Here is a 25,284-nt window from a genome sequence, read left to right on the forward strand (position 1 = left end):
ATACTCTCACGTTTTCACGATTTATTTGTCCCTCCAGCTGCATTTTCCCATATTAATGTCTCGTAGAAGGCCTGTGTTATCACCTTAAGGTTTCAAGGTTCGCACCCTGGTTCGGCGCGTGTAACGTTTTAGATCGCGTAGATCTCCCGATATGCAGGCGAAATCTTAATCTGCATGTCCCCGCCTGCATGATGACGCTGGCTTGGAATCCGGGGTCAGAACATCTGGACCAGTAGGATTTAACGTCGATTTGGCCACTAAACATTCTCCCTCCAATTAATATATGGAGGCTATGTCATTACACCCTTCTTACTAGGATCAAGTGCCCTACAACTAGTCCCACAATAGTCTAGGGCTATGGAGACTCCCGAGTATTCAGCTGTCTACCCCCCCCATACGACGATGCCAACAGACGTAAAACGAGAAATATGTCGTTCATTCCCTAGTATCAACGGAGAAGGAACCAACAAAACTCTTGTACAGCTACTAGAAAGTCCTCCGCGGATGTCCCGATGGATCAGGCCGCCAAGAAATATCAATTTCTTCTTCGGACGGTTGGCGGTAGGCTGTGGAGGACTGGGGTACCACGCGGCGAAGACGTTCTTCGTTGATGATGTTGGTTTTATCAATGGCCTCCTTATAATCTCGGGCTAGGGTTGGTGTTAGCAGGTTTGGAAAGGATAGCCCCAAAATATAGGGAATATGTGAGGAATGGTGTGAGGAAAGCTGCGTACTCATTCTTTCATCGAGGTCAGAGGAACCGGCCTGAACGGGATCTTTCATCTCTGGAGCATCATCCGGATCGGCCTCGGGATAGAAGTTTTTGGATTGCGAGCGGTTGGCCATTTTGAGAACTTGAATTATCGTCAGATGCAGAATATGGAATATGGGTTCAGCAATGTACAATGATGGTGTTGTTCAGAATTATCTGGTGTTTGGAGATGTGGCTATAGTTATATGCTTGGATGGTTCTACGTCGTCATCATGACTATTCATGACATTTTGTAGGTCGCCCGCGTGAAATTCGCCTCTCAGTAGGGAACGTTGTTTGAACTAGAAATTGATTCATGGGTTGGCTTTGTTGTTATAATGTGGTCTTGGGTTTAGGTGAAATATAGGTCGAACAGCGTGTCTGTGGTCGATGTTGGAAACCTTGCAACATACAAAAGGCTAATACTGTCATCAAATTCCATCTCCAGGGAGATTTGCCTCAAATACCATTGGATCAGGATTGGCCACTCGTGGTGAGTTCATAAAATACGTCCACTTGTTTACTTATGCTCTGGGTATGTCTAGGTACAAGGAGTAGATAAATCGCGGAACAATTAGGTTCGATTAGAGCCTCCATACCTCATAATAGGTTGTGCTCTCCAAAACGAGACCAACCGCGATAGGAAAGGATTGGCCGTGTGGGTTGCCACTAACGCCTCCTTTGGGGTAGGGAATAGTGATACTTCAAGCCACAAAAGGTAGAGACAAAGTCACACTCTATCAATGCAAGTTGAGCCTCCCGGTAAAGGGGAGGCCCACTCCGATCCCTGCTGAAGTGATTGATCTTTCCCAGGAATGATTTATGAAAGCCGAGGCATACTGCGAAATTTCAGCTCCCTTCGGCCCAGTCGAACGAGATCAGCGTTCAGGAGAGTTCTCTTCTCTAATCCATCCATGGCCTGGTTTAGCACTGCCGCTGCGAGTTCACTTCGTTGTATAGTTGGAAGGGTCCGTCCAAATCGATTGATGATACGAAAAGTTTGGCCACCAAGGTGTTTGACCAAGTCGTGGAGTTAGCAATAACACCAGGCCGAGCGATGCAAACCTCAACTCCTTGCTTTCCCCGGGGAAACTTTTGAACCATGAGCTCTGTATTGCGCTAACCAAAAGACAAATCAGTGTACGATCCACAAAAAATTATAGGGATCCGATTATTACCCGCATGAGGAAGAAGTCTGGTAGGATTACTGGATCCTTTGTTGGCTCTTGAGGTGTTCCCTCCGCACTTAGGTATATGAAGCGAAAGGGACGCGCTGGTCCAGCCTCGCACATGGCCTCAAACCCGAGCTTGGTGTAGTCATGGCATACGCGCTTGACCTCAGCAAAGTCAACGCCGGGTTCGAGGGGTGTGAGGGTCACAGTCCTAGAGTACCACAATGTTATTGTCACCCTTTAGAAGACAACAAGGGTGTTGAAACATACCAAATACAAGCGTCAGCCCCGGCAAACTCCGCCGTCACGTCGTCAGGGTATTCGCCATAATTGTCAATCACAACGCTTCTCACCTTTGATGAGTCGATACTTTCGTCAAGGTGCACCGTCTCGTGAGCCAAAGCAACCACCTGAGTGATCTCGGGGATCTGCAAGCTTTGCCTTACGATCTCGGCACCCAAGAGGCCGGTTGCGCCAGCTATGATGACCTTCATGCTTGCCTTGTTAGATGCTGGTGTAGAAGAAATTTTGTGTGCGGGGCAGAGAAGACCTGTGGTGCATTCTTGGAAGGTTTGGAGTTGGGATAAGTGTCGGGATCTGGGGACCGCAATGAGTTGAGATCGATGGTGACTTCCCTAAAGCATAACTACGCTCCTTCCCCGCATACCCGTACTCGTCTCTCTCACATTCAACATTAACCTCCAGACTGTTCAGTCTTGACAACCTTGGAACTCTTTGCAACGTTCTAACCTTGGAAGGTTGTATATGCGGATCCACCTGCAGACCATCGGCCCATGAGCCTATTTGCCGGCCCCACTTCCCGAGGTCGGTATGCTGTTAGATCTTCGGGTAATACATATAAGAAGCGTGATGGAGGCTAGAAGCGCTATTTCTTGCCGGGTTTGCTAAAAAATATATTACCTCGAAAGAAGGGAGAGGAAAATGTGTGACTTCATAGAAACGCATTCAGTCATGGGCTAGAAAAGGCTAATATGACAAATGAGTGTCTGACTAAAAAGCAATTGTGCCGGCGAATGATAAGTCTGCGCAGAATCCCACATGAACAACTCAATTAGTGAAATATACATATATACCCCATCGGGAGGTATGGGTGACACCGAGACATCATTCTGAATTCTGAACAACCTTCTTCACGTTAACATAGGTAGGCCATGCATGCTATTAATGTTCGAATGCTGAGCAATTGGAACATATTGACATCAATTGAATACGATGAGGTGGTTCTCGAATGATGTATTTGTGAGAATTCCTGCCCGTAATCGCGTGTTGGATGGTCGTGGCAGTCCCTACCAATGTGTTTGACCCCGAGAATTATGCAAAAGTAGATGTAATATTCTCCGATGTTGTCGTGGCTGGATTATACCTGGAAAATCCTGCAGCCTATTGCTTCAGATCTGCTCCAGCCACTGGGACACTTTCTTTCAAATATGACTTCTCCGATGCTGCTTTCAACCTTTCTTTCGGCTCCCAGGGAATTTCAAATCCACTACAGCAGTCAACAGTCAACGTGATGAAGATGGTAGACCCTGCACACCTGCGTGAAGTATTAGGTGCTGTGCTCAGAACCGCGAATAACAGCAACTCTGAGATATATACCAAGGCTCTTACCGAACTGGGATTAAATGCCTTGGTCTCCTCGACTGTGACGGCTGCTGCAAGGCCACAAGAAGGCCGAGGCATCTCAATGGTCGTCAAGACGCCCATGGGATCTAAACTCGTTGAAGCGTCCAAGCTTCTAATTACCGTTTCCCCAACTTTAGACAATATGAGGCCGTTTAACTTGAACCTAGAGGAACTTCAAATTTTCTCGCAGTGGACCTCTATGGGGTACTATATAGTACCCTGGTAGTCAATAATACCGGCTGATCTGAAGGATGCCAGTGGATCAACGTGAACGACTCATTTGCGACATACCACATTCCTCAGTAACCAGGAGCTTCTGGGATTGCGCGCACCCGAATTCCAGAAGTATTCTACGTCTGGTACCGTAGCCCGTCACATATGACGCAGTTGGCAGTCGAGCAAGCGGCTATTCGGGCCATTCAGAACCTACAGAAAGCACAGAACTTTACAATTACAACCCCCAGCTTTATAAAATTCAAATCTCACACGCCTTTCAAGCTGGGTGCGTCAGCCCAGGCTATCCGAGATGGTTTCTACCGTGACCTATATGCGCTATAGGGGAAACATAGCACTTGGTACACTGGCGCTGCAATTATCTCTCATAACGGAGGGGTTCTTTGGAAATTTACGCAGGCATTATTGCCCCGGATTGTTATAGCCTGATATGGAAGTGCCCTAGGCTGGGTATGAGGTGGTGCCGATGAATATAATTTGCAAGGGCTGAAATATACCTTAGAGTTGCCGACAAATCCAATCCATCTATGCCACATTAGAAGATAAGCGAGCATGATAGGCATTCATCTAAAGGATTTCTTTACACGCTATAACCCGAGACACTACTTAGCGTCTTACAATATCCGAGAGTGTTATAGCATCGGCGATGATAACTATGGAGGTGATAAACATGATGAATTAGGTGGCTGAACTTTCCATAAATACATTTCAAACCATACATACATATATAGGTATCGGAAATGTACTCATGTACCTGTCGGCTATCCACCGTTTCGGCAAGACCCCTGTAGTGCATCGTAATATCTGTATTACCCCGCACAAGTGCCTCGTCTACCTAGGTACGCATTACATTACTCACCTCTAAATATAAAATCGCAATAATATATACTGAATATTAGTTCTACGAATTATTTCGCTGTAAGAAAGGTAGAGTGCAACAATTCCGAAAGGCAGTATGTAATCAATGAATGCAAGATCATCATAGATACGCCAGGATAGGCTATCTTACCTATCTCGGCAAAAGTAACGGGCTTATGAATCAAGGTTTATTTAATTAAATGAAGCTTCTTTTAGGGTTTCTACCATTCTGCATTGGATAGAGAATCGACCGAAAGAGATAAAGTCTAGTAGCTATAAGTAATGAGCTTCACCGTGAGGTCTAGTAGCTAAAAAGTCCTTAAAACACCATCAGAACTTTCTGTCGCAGTATCCCGAATCTACATGTCATTGCGCGATGGTCAAAATATCGCTGTTCGTATCGACATGCCTCTCGTTGGCCTTTCCATGTAGTGCATTGGCACCGGCTGCAACGGGCTTGTCCTATGTCGTTCCGCCTCCTGCCGGAGATGGGGGAAAGGCATGGAAGGCAGCCCATTCACGTGCACAAGGGCTGATTGCCCAAATGACATTACAAGATAAGGTGGACCTTGTAACTGGCCAGGAAGGAGATTGTGCAGGTCAAACAGGAAACATCACACGGCTTGGAATTCCACAGATGTGTTTTCAGGATGGTCCTGCAGGACCTCGACCTGGAACTATCCAATTTCCTTCCGGTGTGACTACAGCTGCTACCTGGGATGTGGATTTGATTTACGCAAGGTCCTTGGCCATGGGTAAAGAATTCTACGACCTGGGAATCCACGTGGCTATGGGTATCATTACTGGTGAGTGCGACAGTCACGTTCCTCCTTGGTTGCAATGCCAGTTGCTAATTTCACAAGGTGGACCGCTTGGCCGTTCTCCGAGAGGTGGTCGGAACTGGGAAGGATGGTAGGTTACTATTCCCAGTGAGATATTCCTAAGCTAATGTTTTATGGTAGGTATGCTGATCCGTATGGTACCGGAATCGCATCTTGGCATGGCGTTAAAGGCATGCGAGACTCGGGTGTCCAGACCCTAGCAAAGCATTTCATTGGATACGAACAGGAGACTTACAGGTATTGTTCTCAGCATTCTCCTGTTTGAAGTTTGTTACACTAATACCACAAAGGAACCCGTTCAATTTCACAGAACCATATAGCATCTACAACGCATCTGAACAGGTCCCTATCTCCAGCAACATCGACGATAAGACAACCCACGAGATATACATGTGGTCATTTGCCGAGGCTATTCGTGCTGGTGTAACACATATCATGTGCGGGTATAATGCTGTCAACGGGACTCATTCGTGTGCCAATTCCGAGTCTAATAACAAGCTGTTGAAGACGGAATTGAATTTCCAAGGGGCTCTCGTCAGTGATTGGGGAGGTGAGTAAATCCTAGTATTCCAAGAAAAAGAAACTGACTTACCCGATTAAGCCACCTGGGGAACCCAAGGATTTGTTGAAGGCGGACTCGACGCTAATATGCCAGGCTCGGGCTTTGGTAGCATTCTTGGGAAATTCTACGACAAGGAGCTCTACAATATGGTCCAGAATGGAACAATCAAACAAGCTCGCTTAGATGATATGGTTACTCGAATGCTCATTCCATTTATCGTGTCGGGTCAGATCGACAAACCTCTTCCATCCACTATCACCACAATTCCAGGGATGATCAACCGCCCGGTTACTGCATCTGCTGAGGTTGATGGAAAGACGTTATCAGCCGTTGAAATAGCGCGGAAGATCTCTGCTGATGGAACTGTTATGCTGAAAAATACTGGCGCACTGCCTCTCCGCAGCCCTCGGAACATTGCAATCATTGGCCAAGATGCGGGACCGAATCCTCTTGGTATCCAAGGGTGTGGTGCATTATACCGTAACTGTGGCATCCTGCAGAATAACGGAACACTTAGCCTTGGTGGCGGATCTGGATACACTTGGGCAATCAACCTGGTCACACCCCTGGAGGCAATCCAAGCCAAAGCACGAGAAACCAACACTTTCCTCCAATATGTGATTGATAATACTGCTGAGGATCTAGTATATGACACCTTGACTGGCAATGGGCTTGCGATAACTCCTCCCGATGTTTGCCTTGTCTTCGCCGACAGATATCAACGGGAGAATATGGATCGCAACGATCTTGGCCTGAACATCGGAAACTGGACACGGTCGGAAGATATTATTCTGGAAACCGCGGCCAATTGCAACAACACGATTGTGGTGCTTCATGTTGGCGGCCCGGTGATCATGGAAGCCTGGATCGACAACCCCAATGTAACTGCTGTGCTTGCTCCTCTCTATCCTGGCGAGCAAACGGGACCTGGCTTGGTTGATATTCTCTGGGGTGATGTTTCTCCAAGTGCCAAGTTGCCCTTTACAGGTATGAATGTCATCAAATTGCTCTATGTGCACATTTCATCTGACCATATATAGTGGGCAAAAGCGAGTCAGATTATCCTCCACACACCATATCGGAAGATCACAGCATTGCACCCCAGGCAGACTTTACTGAAAAGCTGAAGATAGACTATCGGTGGTTTGATACGTACAACATTACCCCTCGCTTTGGTGAGTCGACTTTCTATCATGTGTTTGAATGCTATGAGCATTATACTGACTGAGCAGAATTTGGCTTTGGTCTGTCTTACACTGCATTTAAGTACTCCAACATCAACATCGATTCGAAGGAATCTCCGGATAAACACTCTATCCAGGCCACCAACGAAGAGTTCGTCGGTCAAACCGCTGGCCAATCTATTTACGATGTTATTGCTACGGTGACAGCTGATATCACTAATACTGGAAAGCATACTGGCTCCGAGGTAGCCCAACTGGTAAGTTTATAGCCCCCTATAACGCATGCTTAGATACTCACCACATCGCAGTACGTGGAGTTCCCCGAGAGCGAAGAGGAACCTCCGAAACAGCTTCGAGGTTTCACGAAGATCAAGAATATGGAACCTGGCCATCGTCGGAAGGCATCATTCCCGTAAGAATACAAGATCAGAGATACTTGGTATTGAACTAACTTGTATCTTGCAGTATCCGCCGGAAGGATGTTATGATCTGGGACGTGACAGAACAGAAATGGCGGTTCCCGAAAGGTGAAACTGTCAAGTTCTATGTCGGCGCTTCCTCGCGCAACCTGCCCCTTGTGAGTCGATTACCCCCGTCATCTGAAGCTAACTCGGCTAATATCTTGTAGGAAATTGCACACAGTCTGAGTGGTTGATAGTGACCGATATTTAGGGAGGGCTTTTGGTGTGTGGTTTATAGTGTTTAGTCAAATGCATCTCACTCACTTTTATCTTTGAGTAACGATTGACATAAGGCTCCTGAGCCATAGTATTCATTGTGTCTGGGATAGAGAGAGGATCGTATGCTTTTTTAAAGAACTCGAGGCATCGAGTATGGGCCACGGTCGCTGATGAGGGCGAGAAGTATTCGTGTGAGAACAAAATGAACGTAGTTGACTAAACCTCGGGGTACCGATATACAATCGCGCCCTTAGAAGTAGACTTATGACAGTGCAATGAGAGTGCGACATTTTTAATTTTTTAAATCATACGAAGTAGATAGGACAGGAATATATATAATCATCATAGCAAGGTCAATGGTGTTTCCTAAGTTCGGGCACTCGGGCACTCGGGCCGATGGCCGAACCCCGGCCCTTTCCCTATCCGGCACGTAGTAGCGATAGAAGATACAGAGGATAGTTAGAAGATAGCACATGTCCACGGATAATATGTGGTGACAACTGAGAATGACAAAGAATAACACGCTATCGAGATTTATATGGTGGAAAATGGCTTCTTGATATATGTGGTCTAGATATGAGCCACTTTCCTACTTCATTCATGAATATTGAGGTAATGTTATGAAGACAGTCCGAACACCCAACCTCAGATACTAATAATATGTACCTAAACGTATGTAAAAGGGCTGTCATATTTTGGGTCATTTGAAAGACCGAGGAGGTCGCTAAATCCTTGATTGTAAGACTTGGGCGTTGAAAGCATGTATCGAATAGTTCAGAAGGAGGTGCTAGGTGGAGAGAGAATACAATGCTGCATATATGAATACAGTATATCGCCCTAGACCATTGTAATAAATCGGATCATCTGGGGGACTTCACAACTCCTAATATTACAGATTAAACTGGATGATGGGAAAATCCGATGATCACTTTTCACACTTTGAAAAAAGGCTTATTGTAAAATACACAGAATATATCTTCACCAAAGAGGGGTTTTATTGACTAGAGTAACATAAATCACAAGACTGATCGTGCATATGAATATAGTGACGAAGTTTCAACCTGTGATAGCACCAACATTAGCTTCCACTCTTCTGTAATAGTTGATTTCAGAAATTCATCACTCACATAAGACGGATTTAATTGATCAAGGGATGTAACGCCCAACAATGCCATGGTAGTCTCAATCTCATGCTTCAAAATTCGGATAGCTTTGCTTGCTCCAGCCTCGCCAAATACGAGAGAGTACAAGAATGGCCTTCCAAGGCCAACGCCCTTTGCTCCGAGTGCAAGAGCCTTGACTACATCGGAGCCTCGGGTAACACCACCATCGACGATGACCTCACATTTGTCGAAGACCTCAGGGCAATTCTTTCGGATGGACAAAAGAGTGTCCATGGCAGATGGTGCTGAGTCCAATTGACGACCACCGTGGTTAGAGAGCCACGGGTGGACTCCATATTCCATGCATAACAATGCATCCTCCCAACATTGAATACCCTTGATGGCAATAGGTAGATTCGTCATTTTCCGGAGCCACTCGATAGAAGACTTCCAGTCGAAACTCGACCAGACGGGTCTATAGGTATATTAGTTTCACGAACATTCCACAAATGGGGGTAGGAATCATTTACGGTCGCTGCACACTTGGCTCCTTTGCAAAGCTCTCTTCGGCTTCCAGGTCATCGCCTTCATCTTCCTCTGTATCCACAATCGCCATCCGTAAATCCCGTTCTCGCTTTCCGGCTCGGATTGCATCAACAGTCAATGCGAAACCCTTGTATCCTAGTCTGACAGCCTCCTTGATTTGCTTTTCAGTAACTTCCAAATCAGTCATGGGATATATCTGCCAATATAAAGTTTGATCTGGCGCACGTGCATTGGCCATATCTTGCTGAGAAATGGCCGAATTGTTACAAACCCAGTGTAGGATTCCATGACGAGCAGCAGCTTTGACTAAACACAGGTCGCCCTTGGTGTTGGCTAGCTTTGCACCGCCTGCTGGGCAAATGAAGAAAGGTGCTGAAAGCTTAGTGCCCAAAAGAGTACATGAGATATCAACACTGTCAATTGGTCGTAGGACACGCGGGCGGAATCGAAGTGCTTTCCAGCTATCACGATTCCAGTTGGATGCATACTCATCCTCGGCGCCAGATTTTAGGACTAGTATGGCTTGTCAGAGAATGGAAATCCTAATTTATGATGGGAGCAGTGCTTACATGCAAATGAACTGCCGGGAAGACTCTTTGAAGCCGCATGTTCGAAGTCAGAAAGACTAATGACAGATGATAGCTTAGGCTTTGGCCGAGGTGGCTCAATCATTGCGTCAGATTGGCTGGTGGCAGAGTCGTCTTGGGTGACGGTGCCTAGGATTTTACTTTGGTTTTAATTAGTTAGGCTGTTGGCATTGAGTGCATCAGAGGGGGTGTGTGTACTCTGGGCCAAGGTTCTGATCGATTATCTCTGCTTGATGAAAGGATTCAAATGCTTTCGTGGCATCACGACCTGCATGTGCAAGAATGATTTTTGCTCCTCCAGGATGCTTCTTGAGAAACTCTGAAACATCATAAACATTATCGTTGATGATTACCCAACAGTTATTGATGGTGGTATGCTTTGCAACCTCGGATCTGGTCAATATTAGTATCACAAGAAGTTTACAATTTGAGCATAGTAATGGCACAGGTGGTTTTACCTATCGAGCTTCATAATGAATGAGAGGAGGGAATGAGGAATCTCTCTTGGCACGTGAGGGTGTAGCGTAGTGTAGAGTATTTACCCCAGGTTCAACCAATAGCAAAAATTAACCTTAAGCAGCCTCAAGGTTTAATAGATCAAAGGTTCGAAGACTATAATGGCCTTCCCCGCTTATCGGCTATGACATTACTTAACTGTAAGTACATATCCTTCCGATTCGAGCGATCTCGGCTATGGGCCTCAGCTTATCCGGCTATGTTCCTCTGTTGCCGAAGAGCACGGAGTGACTGAAGATATCCAATTTCAGTTCAAGTGGTTTATTTTCCCCTCTCTGTGTATTGGATCATTATCTACAGTATCCGTACGTTTGCAATTTTCAAACTCAACACTATGTCGCCCAATCGCATGGATACGGTTTTTGCTAAGATCGCGGAAGAGACTTCAAAATTTCAACTTGGCGACGAAGAGGTAAGTGAAACTAGCCTGCTCTCAATTGTTTTCAGTTATAATACTGATATTATTCAATAGATTTGGCGCAAGCTATATGACCCTTTGTATCCCGAGCCACCACAGAATGTAACGGTCATCCGTGATGAGCGATATGGACCTTCGGACAGAAACCTCTTGGATGTCTTTGTGCCACATGGAAATGAATCAAACCGACCAGTCATGATGTATGTCCACGGAGGAGGATTCTTCTCTGGAGATAAATTGTGGACCGAGCAGGTCTATTCCAATATTGGGTGGTTTTTCGCTCAACGGGGCATCATCACGGTGGTGATAAACCATCGTCTTGTGCCACACGTGCAGTACCCTGGAGGTGCAGATGATATACAGTTGGCGCGCGAATGGATTTTCAATCATATCTCCTCTACTAAATATGGTTGTGGGTCGGTCGATAAGGTTATACTGTTTGGTCACTCGTCTGGCGGTGCGCATATCGCGATGAACCTTTATGCTGCCGGTAAGAAAATCCTATTTCTACGACAACCTTCGATATTAAACTAAAATAAACAGGCGATCCGGAACGCGCCTCTCAGTCCCCTCTTTTTCCTCCAGTGGCCGGAGTGATGTATCTTAGTGTGCCATTTTGGTATGACCGGACGAAGCCAGTCCGCCAAAAGACCATTCGTTCCTATTATGGATCTGATGCTGAAGATGTCTGGGGGGTAATATCAATCCGTGCCTTTGGACGCGTATCCAAATAATCCAGATTGCTGACGCTTATTGGCAGCCGAAATCTGCTTTGGGGTTATTTGAAAGATTACCCGACGACTCACCACTACTGTAAGTGTTGTGAATATCTTTTGAAATAACCCATTTAACCAAGATTACGCTTTCATAGAAACTCTCAGAAGATACCCGTGTACTTGGGATCCGTCGAGTGGGAAGTGTAAGTACAAGCATGTCCTCTCTAAAGAATTCTTTTGCTTATAATTACACCAATGGTAGACCGGAAACAATCGACGCAACCATGAAGTTTTTCAATGCATACAGATCACGAAGCAAACCTTCTGGGACACTCCCTGTGTTCCATGTGCTGAAAAGGCACAACCATCTAAGGTGAGATTCAATTCAACCTAATCTATCTTATTAAGTTCCAGCATCTAAAAGTTTCCTCTACTATAGCAATATTTTGTCAATTGGGACAGAGGACACCGTACAAGGTGACCATCTGGTCAGCTTTATTCAGTCATGTGTGGGGTTACAGGAAGGAAATAGTAAGCTCCAGGTGCAATCACTCATTTGTGGCTAGGTGCACTAATAAGGATCGAAGCAGGGCCGAAAGAACGACTATAATGTACATAAATTGGAGCTAGCGGGCAGAAAATGTGAGCCCGTAACCTATATATCAGATATATTTAAATAAAACCAATCTTCTTGGATTTATTCGCATTTCTTTGGCGTATGACCAATGCTCTCCTAATCATTTTTGCCATCTTCCCTCTTGTTTAGGCATCTACTAATAGTATGAGACCAGAAGTGGGGAGGGAGAGGGTTCATTGCTACTGAGCTATATCTACCGACTACTAATACCCGCGTGGGGTTGGCGCCTAAAACACCACCTATGTGGCCTTAGGCCACCCCGACACCTTTGACGTGACTAAGACGAAGCTTGGTAACAAGCTGTGGTAAGAGAGGCCGTAGAGGGGAAGGCATGTGTTACTTTCCTATATCTGCCGCCTTTCACAAACCCTCCTACCAAACATAGGATATCGCTGTTTGACTCGTGTTGTAGTCGAGTACTACGTATAGTAAAAATAGTAGAAGAAGAATAAGAAGTTGTTTAATTGTAAAAACTGATAATTGAGGGTTTAAACACCATATTCATCAAACTCCATCCGAAGGTCGTCCAGTCTGCAAACAAACATGTATGGCTTCATACCTGCATGTACAACAACTCTTACAGCCGACAGAATCAGCGAACAGACAAGCAGCTAAGATAGGATCAAGTCAACACATTTTGATTATTAATCTCCATTGCATGCTATCTGAATATTGTGTACATAACATTTGGACAAACAATTCCTGCCATATCTCCAACCAAAAACGAACAAAATGAAAAGTATAGATTTCTTGAAAACTTTGAGTAACAGCTGATTCCGATCCCCTAAGATCTGTGCATATCAATATAGAGCCTAAATCGGATACCGGAAGGACTTCAACTGGAAGTCAGTGAAGTCGGCAAATTCTTCGTTCTCCGTAGTGTCGGCTGGGTCTAACAAGTAATAAATCAGCCAAACTGTTTTCCTGAATGATAAATACTATCAACGAAGGTTGATTACCTTGTGGCTGAGTGGAAATTTCCTTCTCTCTCTTCTGGTTCCAGGTGTGATGGATCCAGCCGTAAATGCCGATCAAAACCGCAGTGACAACGAAAAATGCAAGCATAGTGTATTTTGCGGTCTGGAAAATAATCATATTAACACAATACAAACGCAAAAGATTCGATGTACCCACATAATAATTTGGTGCATCGTTGGCCCTGTAAGTTTGGGGGCCAATGATGTTGCCAACAGCATATCCCAATTGATAGACACAGCCGAAAGCGAACTTCTTTGTCGAACCAGCCACACCTGCAGTTAAAAAGGTGATGATAAAAAGAATACAGATTGGGACTGTTACTGTCAGTATATCGCTGCTGGTGTAAGGGTAGTGGAGATTAGAAGTATGGGCCACGAACATTGATAGACCAGGACATATCCGCCATACCGAGCACTGTTATTGGAGCTCGGAATTCCAAGCATCATAGCGCAACCGACACATGCAAGCAAAAGTGTGCATATACCAGCAAAGGTACGATTGGTCCATTTGGCAAGGTAGAGAGCAAGGAAAGTGCCAACAACCTGAGCCGCACCGGAGCCCATATTCAAAAGTTGGGTAGTAGGGACATCATAGCCAAAGCCATCCACAATAGTTGGGCCTATACGAAATGTCAGTTCAGTATAATTGGTTGGAAATGACAGGTGAGCTGTAGATTGCTCTACATACCGAAGGCAGTCAAGCCGCCATTAGGCATTCCAGTCGAGACCAACATGAAAAATAGCAGGTATAGGCGAACGTCGAGGAGCGCCTCTCGAAGCTGAGGCCAGCTAAAGTTCCAAACTTCAGTGCCTGTTTTATTTCCCCGAACGCGTTCGAGGGCAATTATTTTTTCCTCTTCCGTCAGCCACTTGGCATCTGTCGGAGACGAGGCAAGGAAAAAGAAGAGGAAAACTCCAGTCGCAAATGTCATGGCGCCATATAAAACGAACAGACCTTGCCAGCGGAAGTTCTCAGCATGATACATGCACCATGCAAGGAAGCCACCGAAGATAGCTGCCCAGCCGGATGTAGTGTACCACAATGCCACTCGTGTGAGTTGCTCTTCCTTTGTATAAAATGCGCCAGTGATGTATATAGCTACAGGCACTGTTGAGACTTCAATGGCACCCAGGAAAAATCGCACTGCAGCTAGACTAGAAAAGTCATGGCAGACTGCATGTAACGCGACGATAACTCCCCATACCATACACATGACAGCGAGATATTTAGACAGAGGGAACCGTTGCATAAGGTATGTCGCCGGGATATCACCCCCGAGATATCCAAAGCTAGGGAAATATTTTTGTCAGTTCACATATTTTGCGACACTTGATTATTAAATGTCATCTTACTAAACAAGTGATCCAAGCCAAGAATACTCTGCAGATGAAAGATTGGTTTCTTGCTTGATGCCCATAATCGCAGCGAACGACAGACTATTTTTGTCCATGAGTTGAAGGCAGTATACGACGAAGATCATCGGCATAATTCGCATGTCGATCTTCCATCTGACCCGTCTTGCCTCTGGTGAGTTGGGGTCAAAGGTAGTGTGGCGATTCGCAAGCAAATTCAGAGCTTTGTCTCTGCTTGCCGTTTCAATGTATTTACCAGGGAGTTGCTCGCCCGCGCCCTCAAGCTTGGTGTCCTCCATCTAGCATGTTACTGTCAGCGGTCGCCTCTTTTTTTCCAAACAGGCATAGGAGTGTTGTCTAATTTTTACCTTCGCCGATTTCATATCGTACTCAGTCATGATGCTGTGTCAAACTGAACAGCAGAACGATGGCTTTACTAATAGGCAATATTTCAATGGCTCTGATGTCAACGCTGATTGTACCTCTGGGCATCTTGAATAAGGATAAACTCATATCGTGCACTCCCGGAGCTGATAGTATGTGGGGTACATTTCCGAGCACATGGAAGATAAGGAGATTGAATAAACGGCTTAGATTGGACACCATTCGGCTATTCCACTTTTCTTGTCTAAACTTTGTTTCTCACCCGACAAATTAGTTTGTAATATCTTGATATCCCATTTGCTGTAAGATGAGGGGAATCCCACCCGATCCGAGTCAATTATTCATGTTTCTCTTAGAACGGTACATTTCCGACAGTAAGCTTCATCCGATAGAATTGATAAACAAGCACTCCATGGCTAGAAAAGGCGAATGGAAATTACCACAGAAATCAGGAAAACACTAAAAACGCCCACTACGATCGAGAACCCAATCTTCAAAGTGAACAGATATGGCGGAAAGAATTGTTCCTGTTATCTCCCTCAAAGGTGAGCACAGTCAGTAGTTGAAATCGCAATAGTCTACTAATAGAGTTTCAAGACTTTGATAAACGCAAAGAGGAAATCATTGTGCAGCTACTCAATGCGGCGGAGAATGCTGGATTCTTTACCTTGGTAGACCACGGTATCTCAAAGGAGGAGATCGAAGCCCAGTTTGCCATTTCAAAGGCATTCTTTGACCTCCCGGCTGAGGACAAAGCTAAGACACCTCATAACCCCAAAACCAATAATGGGTGGGAGTACAAGGTGGGTGGACACTGGCTTACTGGAGAAGTGAATGTCATATTGATTTTACTATATAGGCTCAATTGCGCGCCAGCACTGGCACCTACGACCAGAAGGAATCCCTTTGGCTGCAGCGTAACTCGGAATGGCCAAGTGATGGTGATGTTCCCCAATTTAGGGAATCCACGACTCAATTCATGACTAAGTGTGCTGGTATTTCAGACCAAGTTTGTATGTTTGCCTTTCAACCTGAAAATAACGAAAGGATTGTTACCCAGATTGCGACTAACATGGAGTTAAGTGTCTTGTTTCGCCATTGCCCTCGGATTTGGGGAGGATTATTTCAGGACCGCGAACGATCCAAACCAAGCCGACTGTCTGACGCAGCTCCGCCTGATTCACTATCCCGCATCTGAAAATGCCGTCGGCACCTGGAGAGCGGGAAGCCATACCGATATCGGCTGTCTCACACTTCTATTCCAGCGAGATGGAGAAGATGGACTGGAAATTTGCCCAGGCAGAGAGACCCATTCTAGCTTTGCTAGCGGCGATGTCTTCACACCCCTTCCTGCCGAGACCGGACCCATTGTTGTCAACATTGGCGACATGCTCAGTACGTATTATAAGAGGACAAATTGCTCGTCTTCCCATTCCAGTCGTCAGTATCTAACATAATCTTTAGTGGCTTGGTCGGATGATCGCTTGAAATCCAACTATCACCGAGTACGCGCCAAGGATGTTGGAAAGTCACCTTCTAGATACTCAATTGCATATTTCAACCAAGCTAGGCGTGACATTTTGCTGCAGGGCCCATTGAAGAAATAGTACGTCACCGCTTCCATTTCCCTTTGTGACTGGACTTGACTAACTCTTGTTCCAGCCCCCCCGATGACTGTGGGAGAGTGGTTTGCCCAGTCTGTGGCTAGAAACTTTAGCCAACAGGCGGCAATCAAGGCCTAAGAGGTTATGTTTGATTGATTTGAAAGCACGAGAAATGTAGTGTTACTTCAAAGAAGAGTGTTAGGAATATTTTACAAAGAGTATTTTTGAGCAAGTGTCGTATATATTTGCTATATGAGCCACATAATGCACATGGAATTCATTTAGGTTGAAATAAAAAAGAAGGAAAACCCTAATTTATTAAAATTTCACCTCCACAATGCGATCAGATCTTGAGTTTCCTCATTTGCTCACCAATGTCTCGTATTCCTCCACCACAGGGCTGGACAGTTTCTTCCGAGCTCCCCCGGGGCCCAAGAGAAAGCCTGAGATAAGGAGGACGTATCAGCTCCGCTCCGATTACCATTCCCCGCACTTTTGCTTCCAATTTCACTGATTCTGTCTCTGTAAACCCTTTCAATCAAGCTTAATTTTCTTCCTAAACATCTCTATGAGCCATTTTCTCAATGCCACGGCCTAAAGTACGCCCCGAAAACCGCCAAAGATCTTATCGCGCTTGTGTCGCGTGCAAATCCTCAAAGATAAGATGCGATGCACAGCGCCCCTGCGGGTCATGCGTTAGACGCGACCAGGCCAGTACATGCGTATATTCCGGAGTTGATCGTCGACGGAAAGTGAAAGGCGATGGTTTTCATGTCCGTTCCAATTCGGACGCATCGTTGCCGTCTAATGTAGTTGCGAGTTCCCCGACATCCCCGAATGACTATGCTGTCCCAATCAGGGCTTCATCTTATGTGAATCCACCCACTACTGCTCCTAGCTGCAGCGAAGATCTAAGTATCCCTACGGCAGCTAGCCGGGTAACTTCCCGATCAGAAACTCGTGAAAAATGTTAGGATATTGTTTCATAGCATGCCACTTATCAACGCGCTGACCACCATTCTTTCTAGTGTATGTGGGAGAAACATCTTCACGCTCATTTCTTCATTTCTTGAGAAGAACGATAAAAGGCTACATTGGATCGGTTCCCTTCACTGATGAGGAGCGACACCATGTCGCCATTGAACCACAATCGCCTACTTCAGAAATGAGTCCCCCGCATCCATCGCCAGAACAGGCATACTTGCTGCTCAGTTCTTATCTCGAGGCAGTACGTGAATCAATTAGTGAATGAAAATGCACATTTCAAAATTAACATTTATTCCAGACCAGTGGCGTGTTGGATTTGTTCACCCCAGACGAGCTAGACAGGCTTATGGTCGAGAGAACATCATCAGAGAATGGCACCGCTCAATATTCTTCGAAAGTCGACATAGAAGCTGCTTTCAATCTTGCTCTCGCGATTGGTGCTCAAGTTCGAGGCCAGGCCGAAGATTTGCAACTTTCGAAGGCTTATTTTCTTCGCGCCCGCGAAATTGCTTTCGACGGCATGCTGATGTCACAAAACCTCAACACAGTGCGACATTTTGTTCTTTTGGCATTCTACACACTTGGTGCCTGTAATCGAAATGCAGCATCGATGTTCCTCACGATTGCAGCCAAGGCTGCTGTTATACTAGGGCTTCATAGCTCGGAGAATGACACAGACCTCTCCGAAGAAGAGCAGTCCACCAGGTGAGAGCTTCATTCATATTTCCGTCTTCAAACCCACCGAGGATACTAAAACGCCTTTCTAGATTCCGGGTATGGAACAGTGTTCAGAATCTTGATGTTTTAAGCAGCTTTCTTCACGGCAGACTCAGAAGTTCACCAGTGATACGCCAGAACATAAGTGATACCGCGCTATTTAGTGGGGATAACCATAATGCACAGTCTCTCTTTACGGCCATGGCGAGGGCATGCATTCTTCTGGAAGAAACCGTCGACACGCTTGGAAAAAGTAATAATATACTTCACGTCCCCACTGCAGAAACCGTGCTTGAAAGGCTCCGCCAATGGAGCCGGGGATTGCCTCAGAATATACGACGATTTGTGTGTCCTCCTGGAACTAATCGACCTCTCGATGCAGAAAATCGACGAGGGCTTCTTGGGAGCATACATGTCTCATGCGTGTATTATTTCGCAGTGATACTGATTACTCGACCATTCCTTGTCGCCTACCTGATGTCTAGACTTCGTGGCAAAGCTCCGGATCACCTCATCAGTGACCCCGACGAAGCATCGGATATCAACATCAAAAATAACAAAGTGTCAAGGTTAGCTCAAGTTTGTGTCAGCTCAGCTATCACAATGGTTGAGATGTGTGTCAAAGCAAAAGCTTTGAATTTTAGTTTCGGGAACCTCTGTCTCCTTGAGTATGTGACTTCAGCTTTCCAACAGACTGGGATAAAAATGACTTGGACATTTAAGCTAACAGTGGGTTTTAACAGAGCATGGATATTTGGCGCAGGTCTGGTTCTCGGATTTTCAATGTTCGCGGGCGAACCTCGAAAAGACATTCAGGCAGCTTTCGCAGATGCTCAAGATATCCTGGGTGACATCGCTTTAGCAAGCCCACAAGCCCAACTCTACTATAACATGCTCACCGACTTCGCCGAGGCTATTACCAAATACCGCCAACGTGTGTCTGACGAGACGCATTACACTGTTCAACACTACATGGACCGAATTCTGACTTTTGAGCCGCCAACCCACAGGAATGATCTTGGCCAACCAGATGACTATGATGGTCGAAATGTTGATGAGAACTGGGGATTTTCTCTATCTAATCCTGCGCAGCCGAGTCCCCTTGTGTTTCCGATGGGCCTCCCCACGGCTAATGCAGACGAAATTATGCGAGATCAACATGATGGTTGGTTGGATGGTAGCATTCCCTTTCCGGAGTTCTTTGTACCTGAGCTTGAGCCTTTCGATCAGCTATTTTACACTGTCGAATGAGATTAATGTATTATCACTTCCTTCACGTATCAGATGTGCAAATAAATCTTACATCCAGCGAGGTTGACCAGAAGTATAGATCAGTAGCATGGGCTACCGTCACGCGATAAAAACAGATTTGGCAACCCCAAACTTCCCCCAGTTTGGTAACTCCGGGCGTACTTACCAACAGTCCGGCGCTAGCAGGCTCAAAACGTTGGTTATCGGAGGTTATCCCAAAACTTATTCAGTCTGTGGTGAGATATCAGATACGAGTGGCAAGCTTGGCCTCCAAATTCCGCGCCTGAGAATGGGACATAATGTTTTGAAAAGCTATATAAACTGAGTCTGTCGCCGTGTTGATCAGCCATAAGATGACTGCATTCGTTGCTGGTTGTTTCGAGCCAGACATGCTACGGGACCCTTTACGCCTAGTATTTGTGAAAATTGGTACACCTCTCATTGCCCCTGGAACTTGCCGTTTGACCGAACTCCAAAATCGCAATGGTGTGGCTGGATCACCCCTATTGGGACACTCCATATCGACGGAGATCCTGCAGAAACCGAATCTGGCCAGTCAAGATCCCAATAATGACTGATGAGTAAGCGTTATGTTACTGCTCCGATGCACGTTGGGGAGCAGAGCCGCGTTCCGGAAGTCACATGGCGGTCAGGCACTATAACCGTTTAACAATTCCAAATACAATACAACCTTGTTCGGCCCGGGGAGAGATAGTGAGCCTATCAATATCGCAATCTCGCAATATTTACAGCCCTGGCCAGCTGCCGTGAGTAGCTGCCGTGTACCAGCCCTGGAGATAAGCCCCACCTAGTCATGGTGCTGGCAGCATGATGACGCAGGAGGTCTGGCAGGCTGATGCATGTAGATGTAGCCCATAACGCTTAGCACTTAATTACCTTTATGGTTAATTCAGCCCCTGGATAAATGGTGTATTGAAATGAATAAACTGTCAACTACTACCTAGGATGGCATGATTACATCTTTATGCCACGCTGTTGAAGTTACTATATTTGGTTAGTGTAGCCCCCAGTGTATGCGACAGTCTCGCGTGGTTCTTTCAGGGGATTATTAACCAATAATAGAAGAGTTGAATTTGCAATGTGGGGCGAAGGGAGTACAATGTACGCATATTTCTTGTTACTATGGTCAGTCGACCCGGCTAAGTCACATCCAAGCTTTCCCCCTGGAAGGCACAATGGGCCGATGTTGCTGGTTGCAACGATATCAAGTGCTGTCTTCTATGGCTGCGAAGGGAATGTACTAGGTTCCATTGGGTTTACAACAAGAAACTCTTTTGATCGAGTTCAAGCTATCACATCGCCGAGGTGCAGGTCAATGTGTGAGATTTCCGGATGTTCGGCTCTACCTGGTCTATCTGTAACCCAACCCATTTGCTGATAAGTTCTAGCCACGGATCTAGATCCCCATCCTGTGTATTTACTTTTATAAAGTCAATGAGTTTCAAATAAAGATACAATATCCTCTAAGCATGTATCTCAGTCATGGAAGATATAACGATTTTACCAAACACTGTATATATACTTCTTCGTACTAGGTATTGAAGGCATTCTGAAACCAGGCAATGACACAATTAATGCCCCGTACATTCTGGCTTGGCAAAGCACGGATCAAAACTCCTTTGTGCTACACTCCTGGCTCCACTAGACCGAGAAGAAGTTCTAGCTCGAGTTCAGCTTGCCTTGTAGGAGGTGTTATTTGGAATCCCAATTCCAAATAATTGTCCACGTGCTGCATGTGCCGCGGTTGACAACAATATGTAGCAGCCATTCGGTGTACCATATCCACACGACAACCTGCCACACTTTGAACAATTTAAGGATCCAAGCCTCAATCTTGATCAGCAACTAACCGATTTGGCAAATAAACCCAACATCGGAATGACAGCCCATTCAACTTCTGCTCAGCAATTGACAAATATGGCTAACAGACTGGTACATTCTACCACCATCCAGCTTATCTATACTACCCAAATGGCGTGATAAAAATGGTAACGGTGCAGCCAACGCAGGGACAGAAGTTTATTCCAAGCTATAAAGATATATAGGCGTTTAGCCTTGACAACCCACTATCTTGGCTACCTCGAAATAGCAAGAGAGTCGTGACTATAGGATCATTTAGGATGTAGTGCTGATCACACCATGCGCATGTTGTCCTTGTTGGGCTTTGTCGGGGAACAAGGGTGGACTTTCGACAAGTACACATTGCTAGAGGTGGAAGATCGTGAAAGAACCTTTCTACAAGGGAGGGTGTCTGGCGAAACAAACAGTTAATTTGTAATTGCCGATGCTTGAGCGACACTAGCTCGAGTGCGCTGAATGGTCTTAGTTAATGGGTATAAATACCCCCTACAAATACCTGTCTCATTATTTCGGGTAGCTTTGTTCTTCCTGGAGACGTAGGGGTATCAAAATATCAGCACTTTGTTCCACTCTTCAATATGTCAGCTTCACGACAGCAACCCGGACTGGTGAGACAATGGCCATCTAGCTCATAAAATGACGCTTGGCGCTGATCACTCAGGCTTGCGAGGAATGCCGCAAAAAGAAACTTCGATGCGATAGACGACGGCCTCAATGTGATCAGTGCGAAGACTCTGGGACAACATGCCTTGTAAATCAGGTTCGCTCACCACGGGGGCCTAAGAAGGGACATCTCAAGGCTTTGCGCAATCGCATTGGTTTGTTGAATATATGATTTATATATCTTCTTTGCTAATCCAATTTCTAGCCACACTGGAAAGCATAATCAATTGTGATCAGGGCAATCCCGACCCCAAGGAAGTGCTGGACAGCAGCGAGAAATATAACTCTGACGAGACAGCGCAAATGCTCAGCCCACCTCAAGAATGTATCCCCAGTGTCATGAAGACTGAATATCGTGACATTCCCTACTCCATTGAGACATCAGCAATAATCTCACCTATTACACCAATGACTCCACCTGATATTGAAAGCTTGGATATAATCGAGGCAGACCTGTACGTAAATCGCATTGTCCGAATCTAGACATATCTAACACCCAGTGAAGCGACCAATTATATTTCGACAGAGTACATCCCGTAGCACCGATGCTCCATCAGGGCCGGTATTTCTCCTGGGCACAGAGCTTTAATAAATCAGCTTCTCACATCTGCTTGCAATTTTCAATGTGGGCGCTGGCAGCAGCCTCATCCGCCCATTTACAGCACATGCGGCAATCTCTTTACATCCGTGCGCGGTCCGCGATTGACGCTTTAGATCAAGATATCGAATCCAGCAGTGCGGCCTGTCCCCAGATAGCCCAAGCATGGCTTCTTCTAACTCACTACGAGTTCCGCTACATGAGCTACCGAAGAGCATGGCTTACTGCCGGACGTGCCTTTCGAATTATCCAACTCGCCAAATTACACGAGATTGATAGGCTCAATGACGTTAGTATTAACATGGCGCACCCCGAAGGATGGGCCGAGGCCGAGGAAAAACGTCGGACATACTGGCTCGCATATTGTCTAGACCGGTTCCTCAATATCTCTGACGAGTGGCCTCTAAGTCTACACGAGGAAGCAGTGAGCAGTTACTTTTTTTTTTTTTTTGACAGAATGCTCCGAGTAATGCTGATATCTACTCCAGCTCTACATCTATCTTCCCGTTTCAGAGTCGGACTTCCAGCATAGCAGGCCCGTCCTTATGAACTCCTTATATGACGAGATCGAGGCCTCCGGACAGAAAATGTTACCGCCTTTCGCGGAGACAATCGTCCTGATCACGATGTGCTGGCACAGCGTTGCATTCCAGCGCGCCACACACGGCGACATAACATCTCCGACAGACGGAGATACCTGGAAACGCCATGCCCGACTATACCAAATGGTACAACAGCGGTTGTTGCTGGTCTCACTACCCCCATCCTCGCCGGAACTCCAAGATCCCATGCGTCTGTTTACAAACATGTTCGCCAATGCCGCGGTGATATGGCTCTACAATATCATGGAGACCCTGCATGTAGTGATTGACGAGGAGATTATCTTGGTTCCTCTCTACTCCGCGTACGAGATAGTAGGTTTGGCAAAGCCGCTCACCCGAGCCAGCTTTTTCAAGGTGAGACCACCCGCTTTCCCTCCCCGCGAATTGGCGGTGGCTTGTGTGTCTCACGATGTTACACAGGCGCATGCGTTTTCTCCCATGCTACTCTATCTCTCGGCAAAGTTTCTCAAGACACATGCCGATCAAGTCAGTACGTGTGTCTCCGCATCGGAGGATAAACATCAGAAGTTGGAGGATTTGAAGAAGGCTTTGCGGGTTTTGCAGGGTGGGAATAATTTAGCTATGAGCTATTTGGAGCTGCTTGGCTCGGACTCGGACTCGGACTCGTTCGACAAATTGTGCAACTTGGCGACTGCTCAGGGGTGTACTATGTCTGATGTCACAGGTCAGCCGGAGCCATCTTTCTTTTTGGACATGATGAATCTCTTCTAGTGCGCCGTATTATGGGATACTTCTCCTTTAATTTTCTGTATTGAGTCTTGTATGCGTGTAAATGTGTAGTATTCGAGTGCAAACGGTCGGTGCGTTTGAATGAAGTGCCTTCCAATATGTTTTTATCATAAGGCGGGTTTTCCTTGACATCGGATTCACTTCTCTATAGATACGGCCTCAGACTTTAATGTTACTCACTTTACATCCATTACCAAAGGGTTAACTGATTAGTTAGATTGAAATTGGGGTTTCATTGGTCGTTCTGTGCCCGCGCGGGCACAGGCTGGAGGAAACAAAACCAGGACCTGGAGGCACGCTCACCTTCTCCCTAACAAGATCCTTCTGCAGCCCATCAACGGACTGTAGAAATCGGCTCAAAAACAAATTCAAAGTGAGACAACAACTTTTTGGGCCGATGAGAATCATGGGTTCAACACAGCGGCTGCAAAATCCCAAGATATTCGTAAGTTGTTACAAGTGCAATTGGCAATTAAACACTCAATTATATTCCGGGATAAAGAGCCCCGTTTGTAGGGATGCATGATCCTGGTTAAACGGGCTGTATGGGTACCTGCCTACATAGTAGGTGTAGGAAAGGACTATAAGAGCGGGGTTATATGAAGTATTCTTTGGCGAAGATCTACTTTCCAACTCCTAGATAGTAGGGGCCTCCCGGTGGTTGCCAAACTCCATTAAATGGACCAAGTTCTCGAGGCATTGATATAGTCGTTGCTCTTTTAACCATCTCCGCTAAAGACAGTTGGCCATTGGTTGGTTCGACTTGTAAAGAGTAAAGATCTGGCCGAGGATGGAAATGAGCGAGACAGGAGCTGCAGAGTCCAATCGAAAGGGAAATCACACATTTGGACTCGAAGAAAGCCAGAATGTAAGCGTGAAGACTTGGGGAAGATAAGAATGACGTTATATTGTAGCTTACCTGGGCCTATCTAAGGCTCCGCAATTGCGGCAAAGACACTTGGCGACAAGAGAACGAGACCACGTAACAGGGCCTACTCCGGGTCGACCCTGACTAGCCTGGCTAAATGTAAATACAACTCACAGGAAATTAGAATAATAGAAGGTTA

General features: G+C 45.9%; 11 protein-coding genes across 11 annotated transcripts; 7 read left to right on the forward strand and 4 right to left on the reverse strand.

Annotated features, from left to right (window-relative positions):
* Positions 1–486: 486 nt before the first annotated feature.
* N7487_010379 (uncharacterized protein) lies at positions 487–846 on the reverse strand (the record flags this gene model as incomplete). Its single annotated transcript, XM_056878109.1, has 2 exons — positions 487–650; positions 735–846. The coding sequence occupies 2 exons, from the start codon at positions 844–846 to the stop codon at positions 487–489; spliced, it is 276 nt and encodes a 91-aa protein (XP_056726689.1).
* An 829-nt stretch (positions 847–1,675) lies between these two features.
* Positions 1,676–2,417, reverse strand: N7487_010380 (uncharacterized protein; the record flags this gene model as incomplete). The annotated part of the gene is made up of 3 exons (XM_056878110.1): positions 1,676–1,870; positions 1,930–2,134; positions 2,194–2,417. 3 exons carry the CDS (start codon positions 2,415–2,417, stop codon positions 1,676–1,678), a joined length of 624 nt encoding a protein of 207 aa, XP_056726690.1.
* Positions 2,418–3,214: 797 nt separating this feature from the next.
* On the forward strand, positions 3,215–4,125 carry N7487_010381 (uncharacterized protein; the record flags this gene model as incomplete). The annotated part of the gene is made up of 2 exons (XM_056878111.1): positions 3,215–3,771; positions 3,936–4,125. The coding sequence occupies 2 exons, from the start codon at positions 3,215–3,217 to the stop codon at positions 4,123–4,125; spliced, it is 747 nt and encodes a 248-aa protein (XP_056726691.1).
* Positions 4,126–5,035: 910 nt separating this feature from the next.
* Positions 5,036–7,902, forward strand: N7487_010382 (beta-glucosidase; the record flags this gene model as incomplete). The annotated part of the gene is made up of 10 exons (XM_056878112.1): positions 5,036–5,465; positions 5,523–5,571; positions 5,622–5,738; positions 5,792–6,051; positions 6,103–7,050; positions 7,104–7,238; positions 7,296–7,504; positions 7,556–7,659; positions 7,713–7,824; positions 7,876–7,902. 10 exons carry the CDS (start codon positions 5,036–5,038, stop codon positions 7,900–7,902), a joined length of 2,391 nt encoding a protein of 796 aa, XP_056726692.1.
* A 1,041-nt stretch (positions 7,903–8,943) lies between these two features.
* Positions 8,944–10,635, reverse strand: N7487_010383 (uncharacterized protein; the record flags this gene model as incomplete). The annotated part of the gene is made up of 5 exons (XM_056878113.1): positions 8,944–9,505; positions 9,561–10,089; positions 10,146–10,303; positions 10,362–10,556; positions 10,622–10,635. 5 exons carry the CDS (start codon positions 10,633–10,635, stop codon positions 8,944–8,946), a joined length of 1,458 nt encoding a protein of 485 aa, XP_056726693.1.
* Positions 10,636–11,013: 378 nt separating this feature from the next.
* Positions 11,014–11,831, forward strand: N7487_010384 (alpha/beta hydrolase; the record flags this gene model as incomplete). The annotated part of the gene is made up of 3 exons (XM_056878114.1): positions 11,014–11,091; positions 11,152–11,587; positions 11,641–11,831. 3 exons carry the CDS (start codon positions 11,014–11,016, stop codon positions 11,829–11,831), a joined length of 705 nt encoding a protein of 234 aa, XP_056726694.1.
* Positions 11,832–13,262: 1,431 nt separating this feature from the next.
* On the reverse strand, positions 13,263–15,079 carry N7487_010385 (uncharacterized protein; the record flags this gene model as incomplete). Its single annotated transcript, XM_056878115.1, has 6 exons — positions 13,263–13,342; positions 13,410–13,530; positions 13,585–13,748; positions 13,808–14,047; positions 14,116–14,717; positions 14,781–15,079. 6 exons carry the CDS (start codon positions 15,077–15,079, stop codon positions 13,263–13,265), a joined length of 1,506 nt encoding a protein of 501 aa, XP_056726695.1.
* Positions 15,080–15,672: 593 nt separating this feature from the next.
* On the forward strand, positions 15,673–16,872 carry N7487_010386 (uncharacterized protein; the record flags this gene model as incomplete). The annotated part of the gene is made up of 6 exons (XM_056878116.1): positions 15,673–15,709; positions 15,762–15,967; positions 16,024–16,177; positions 16,248–16,559; positions 16,629–16,770; positions 16,827–16,872. 6 exons carry the CDS (start codon positions 15,673–15,675, stop codon positions 16,870–16,872), a joined length of 897 nt encoding a protein of 298 aa, XP_056726696.1.
* A 480-nt stretch (positions 16,873–17,352) lies between these two features.
* On the forward strand, positions 17,353–19,723 carry N7487_010387 (uncharacterized protein; the record flags this gene model as incomplete). Its single annotated transcript, XM_056878117.1, has 4 exons — positions 17,353–17,737; positions 17,797–17,996; positions 18,054–18,460; positions 18,523–19,723. 4 exons carry the CDS (start codon positions 17,353–17,355, stop codon positions 19,721–19,723), a joined length of 2,193 nt encoding a protein of 730 aa, XP_056726697.1.
* A 353-nt stretch (positions 19,724–20,076) lies between these two features.
* On the forward strand, positions 20,077–20,301 carry N7487_010388 (uncharacterized protein; the record flags this gene model as incomplete). The annotated part of the gene is made up of 1 exon (XM_056878118.1): positions 20,077–20,301. One exon carries the CDS (start codon positions 20,077–20,079, stop codon positions 20,299–20,301), a length of 225 nt encoding a protein of 74 aa, XP_056726698.1.
* A 1,881-nt stretch (positions 20,302–22,182) lies between these two features.
* N7487_010389 (Zn(II)2Cys6 transcription factor) lies at positions 22,183–24,199 on the forward strand (the record flags this gene model as incomplete). The annotated part of the gene is made up of 5 exons (XM_056878119.1): positions 22,183–22,212; positions 22,266–22,422; positions 22,473–22,722; positions 22,773–23,289; positions 23,354–24,199. The coding sequence occupies 5 exons, from the start codon at positions 22,183–22,185 to the stop codon at positions 24,197–24,199; spliced, it is 1,800 nt and encodes a 599-aa protein (XP_056726699.1).
* Between the last annotated feature and the right edge of the window lie 1,085 nt (positions 24,200–25,284).

Source organism: Penicillium crustosum (assembly GCF_028827405.1).
Source record: "Penicillium crustosum strain IBT 35664 chromosome Unknown utg000004l_segment0_segment0, whole genome shotgun sequence".
Lineage (NCBI taxonomy): Eukaryota > Fungi > Ascomycota > Eurotiomycetes > Eurotiales > Aspergillaceae > Penicillium > Penicillium crustosum.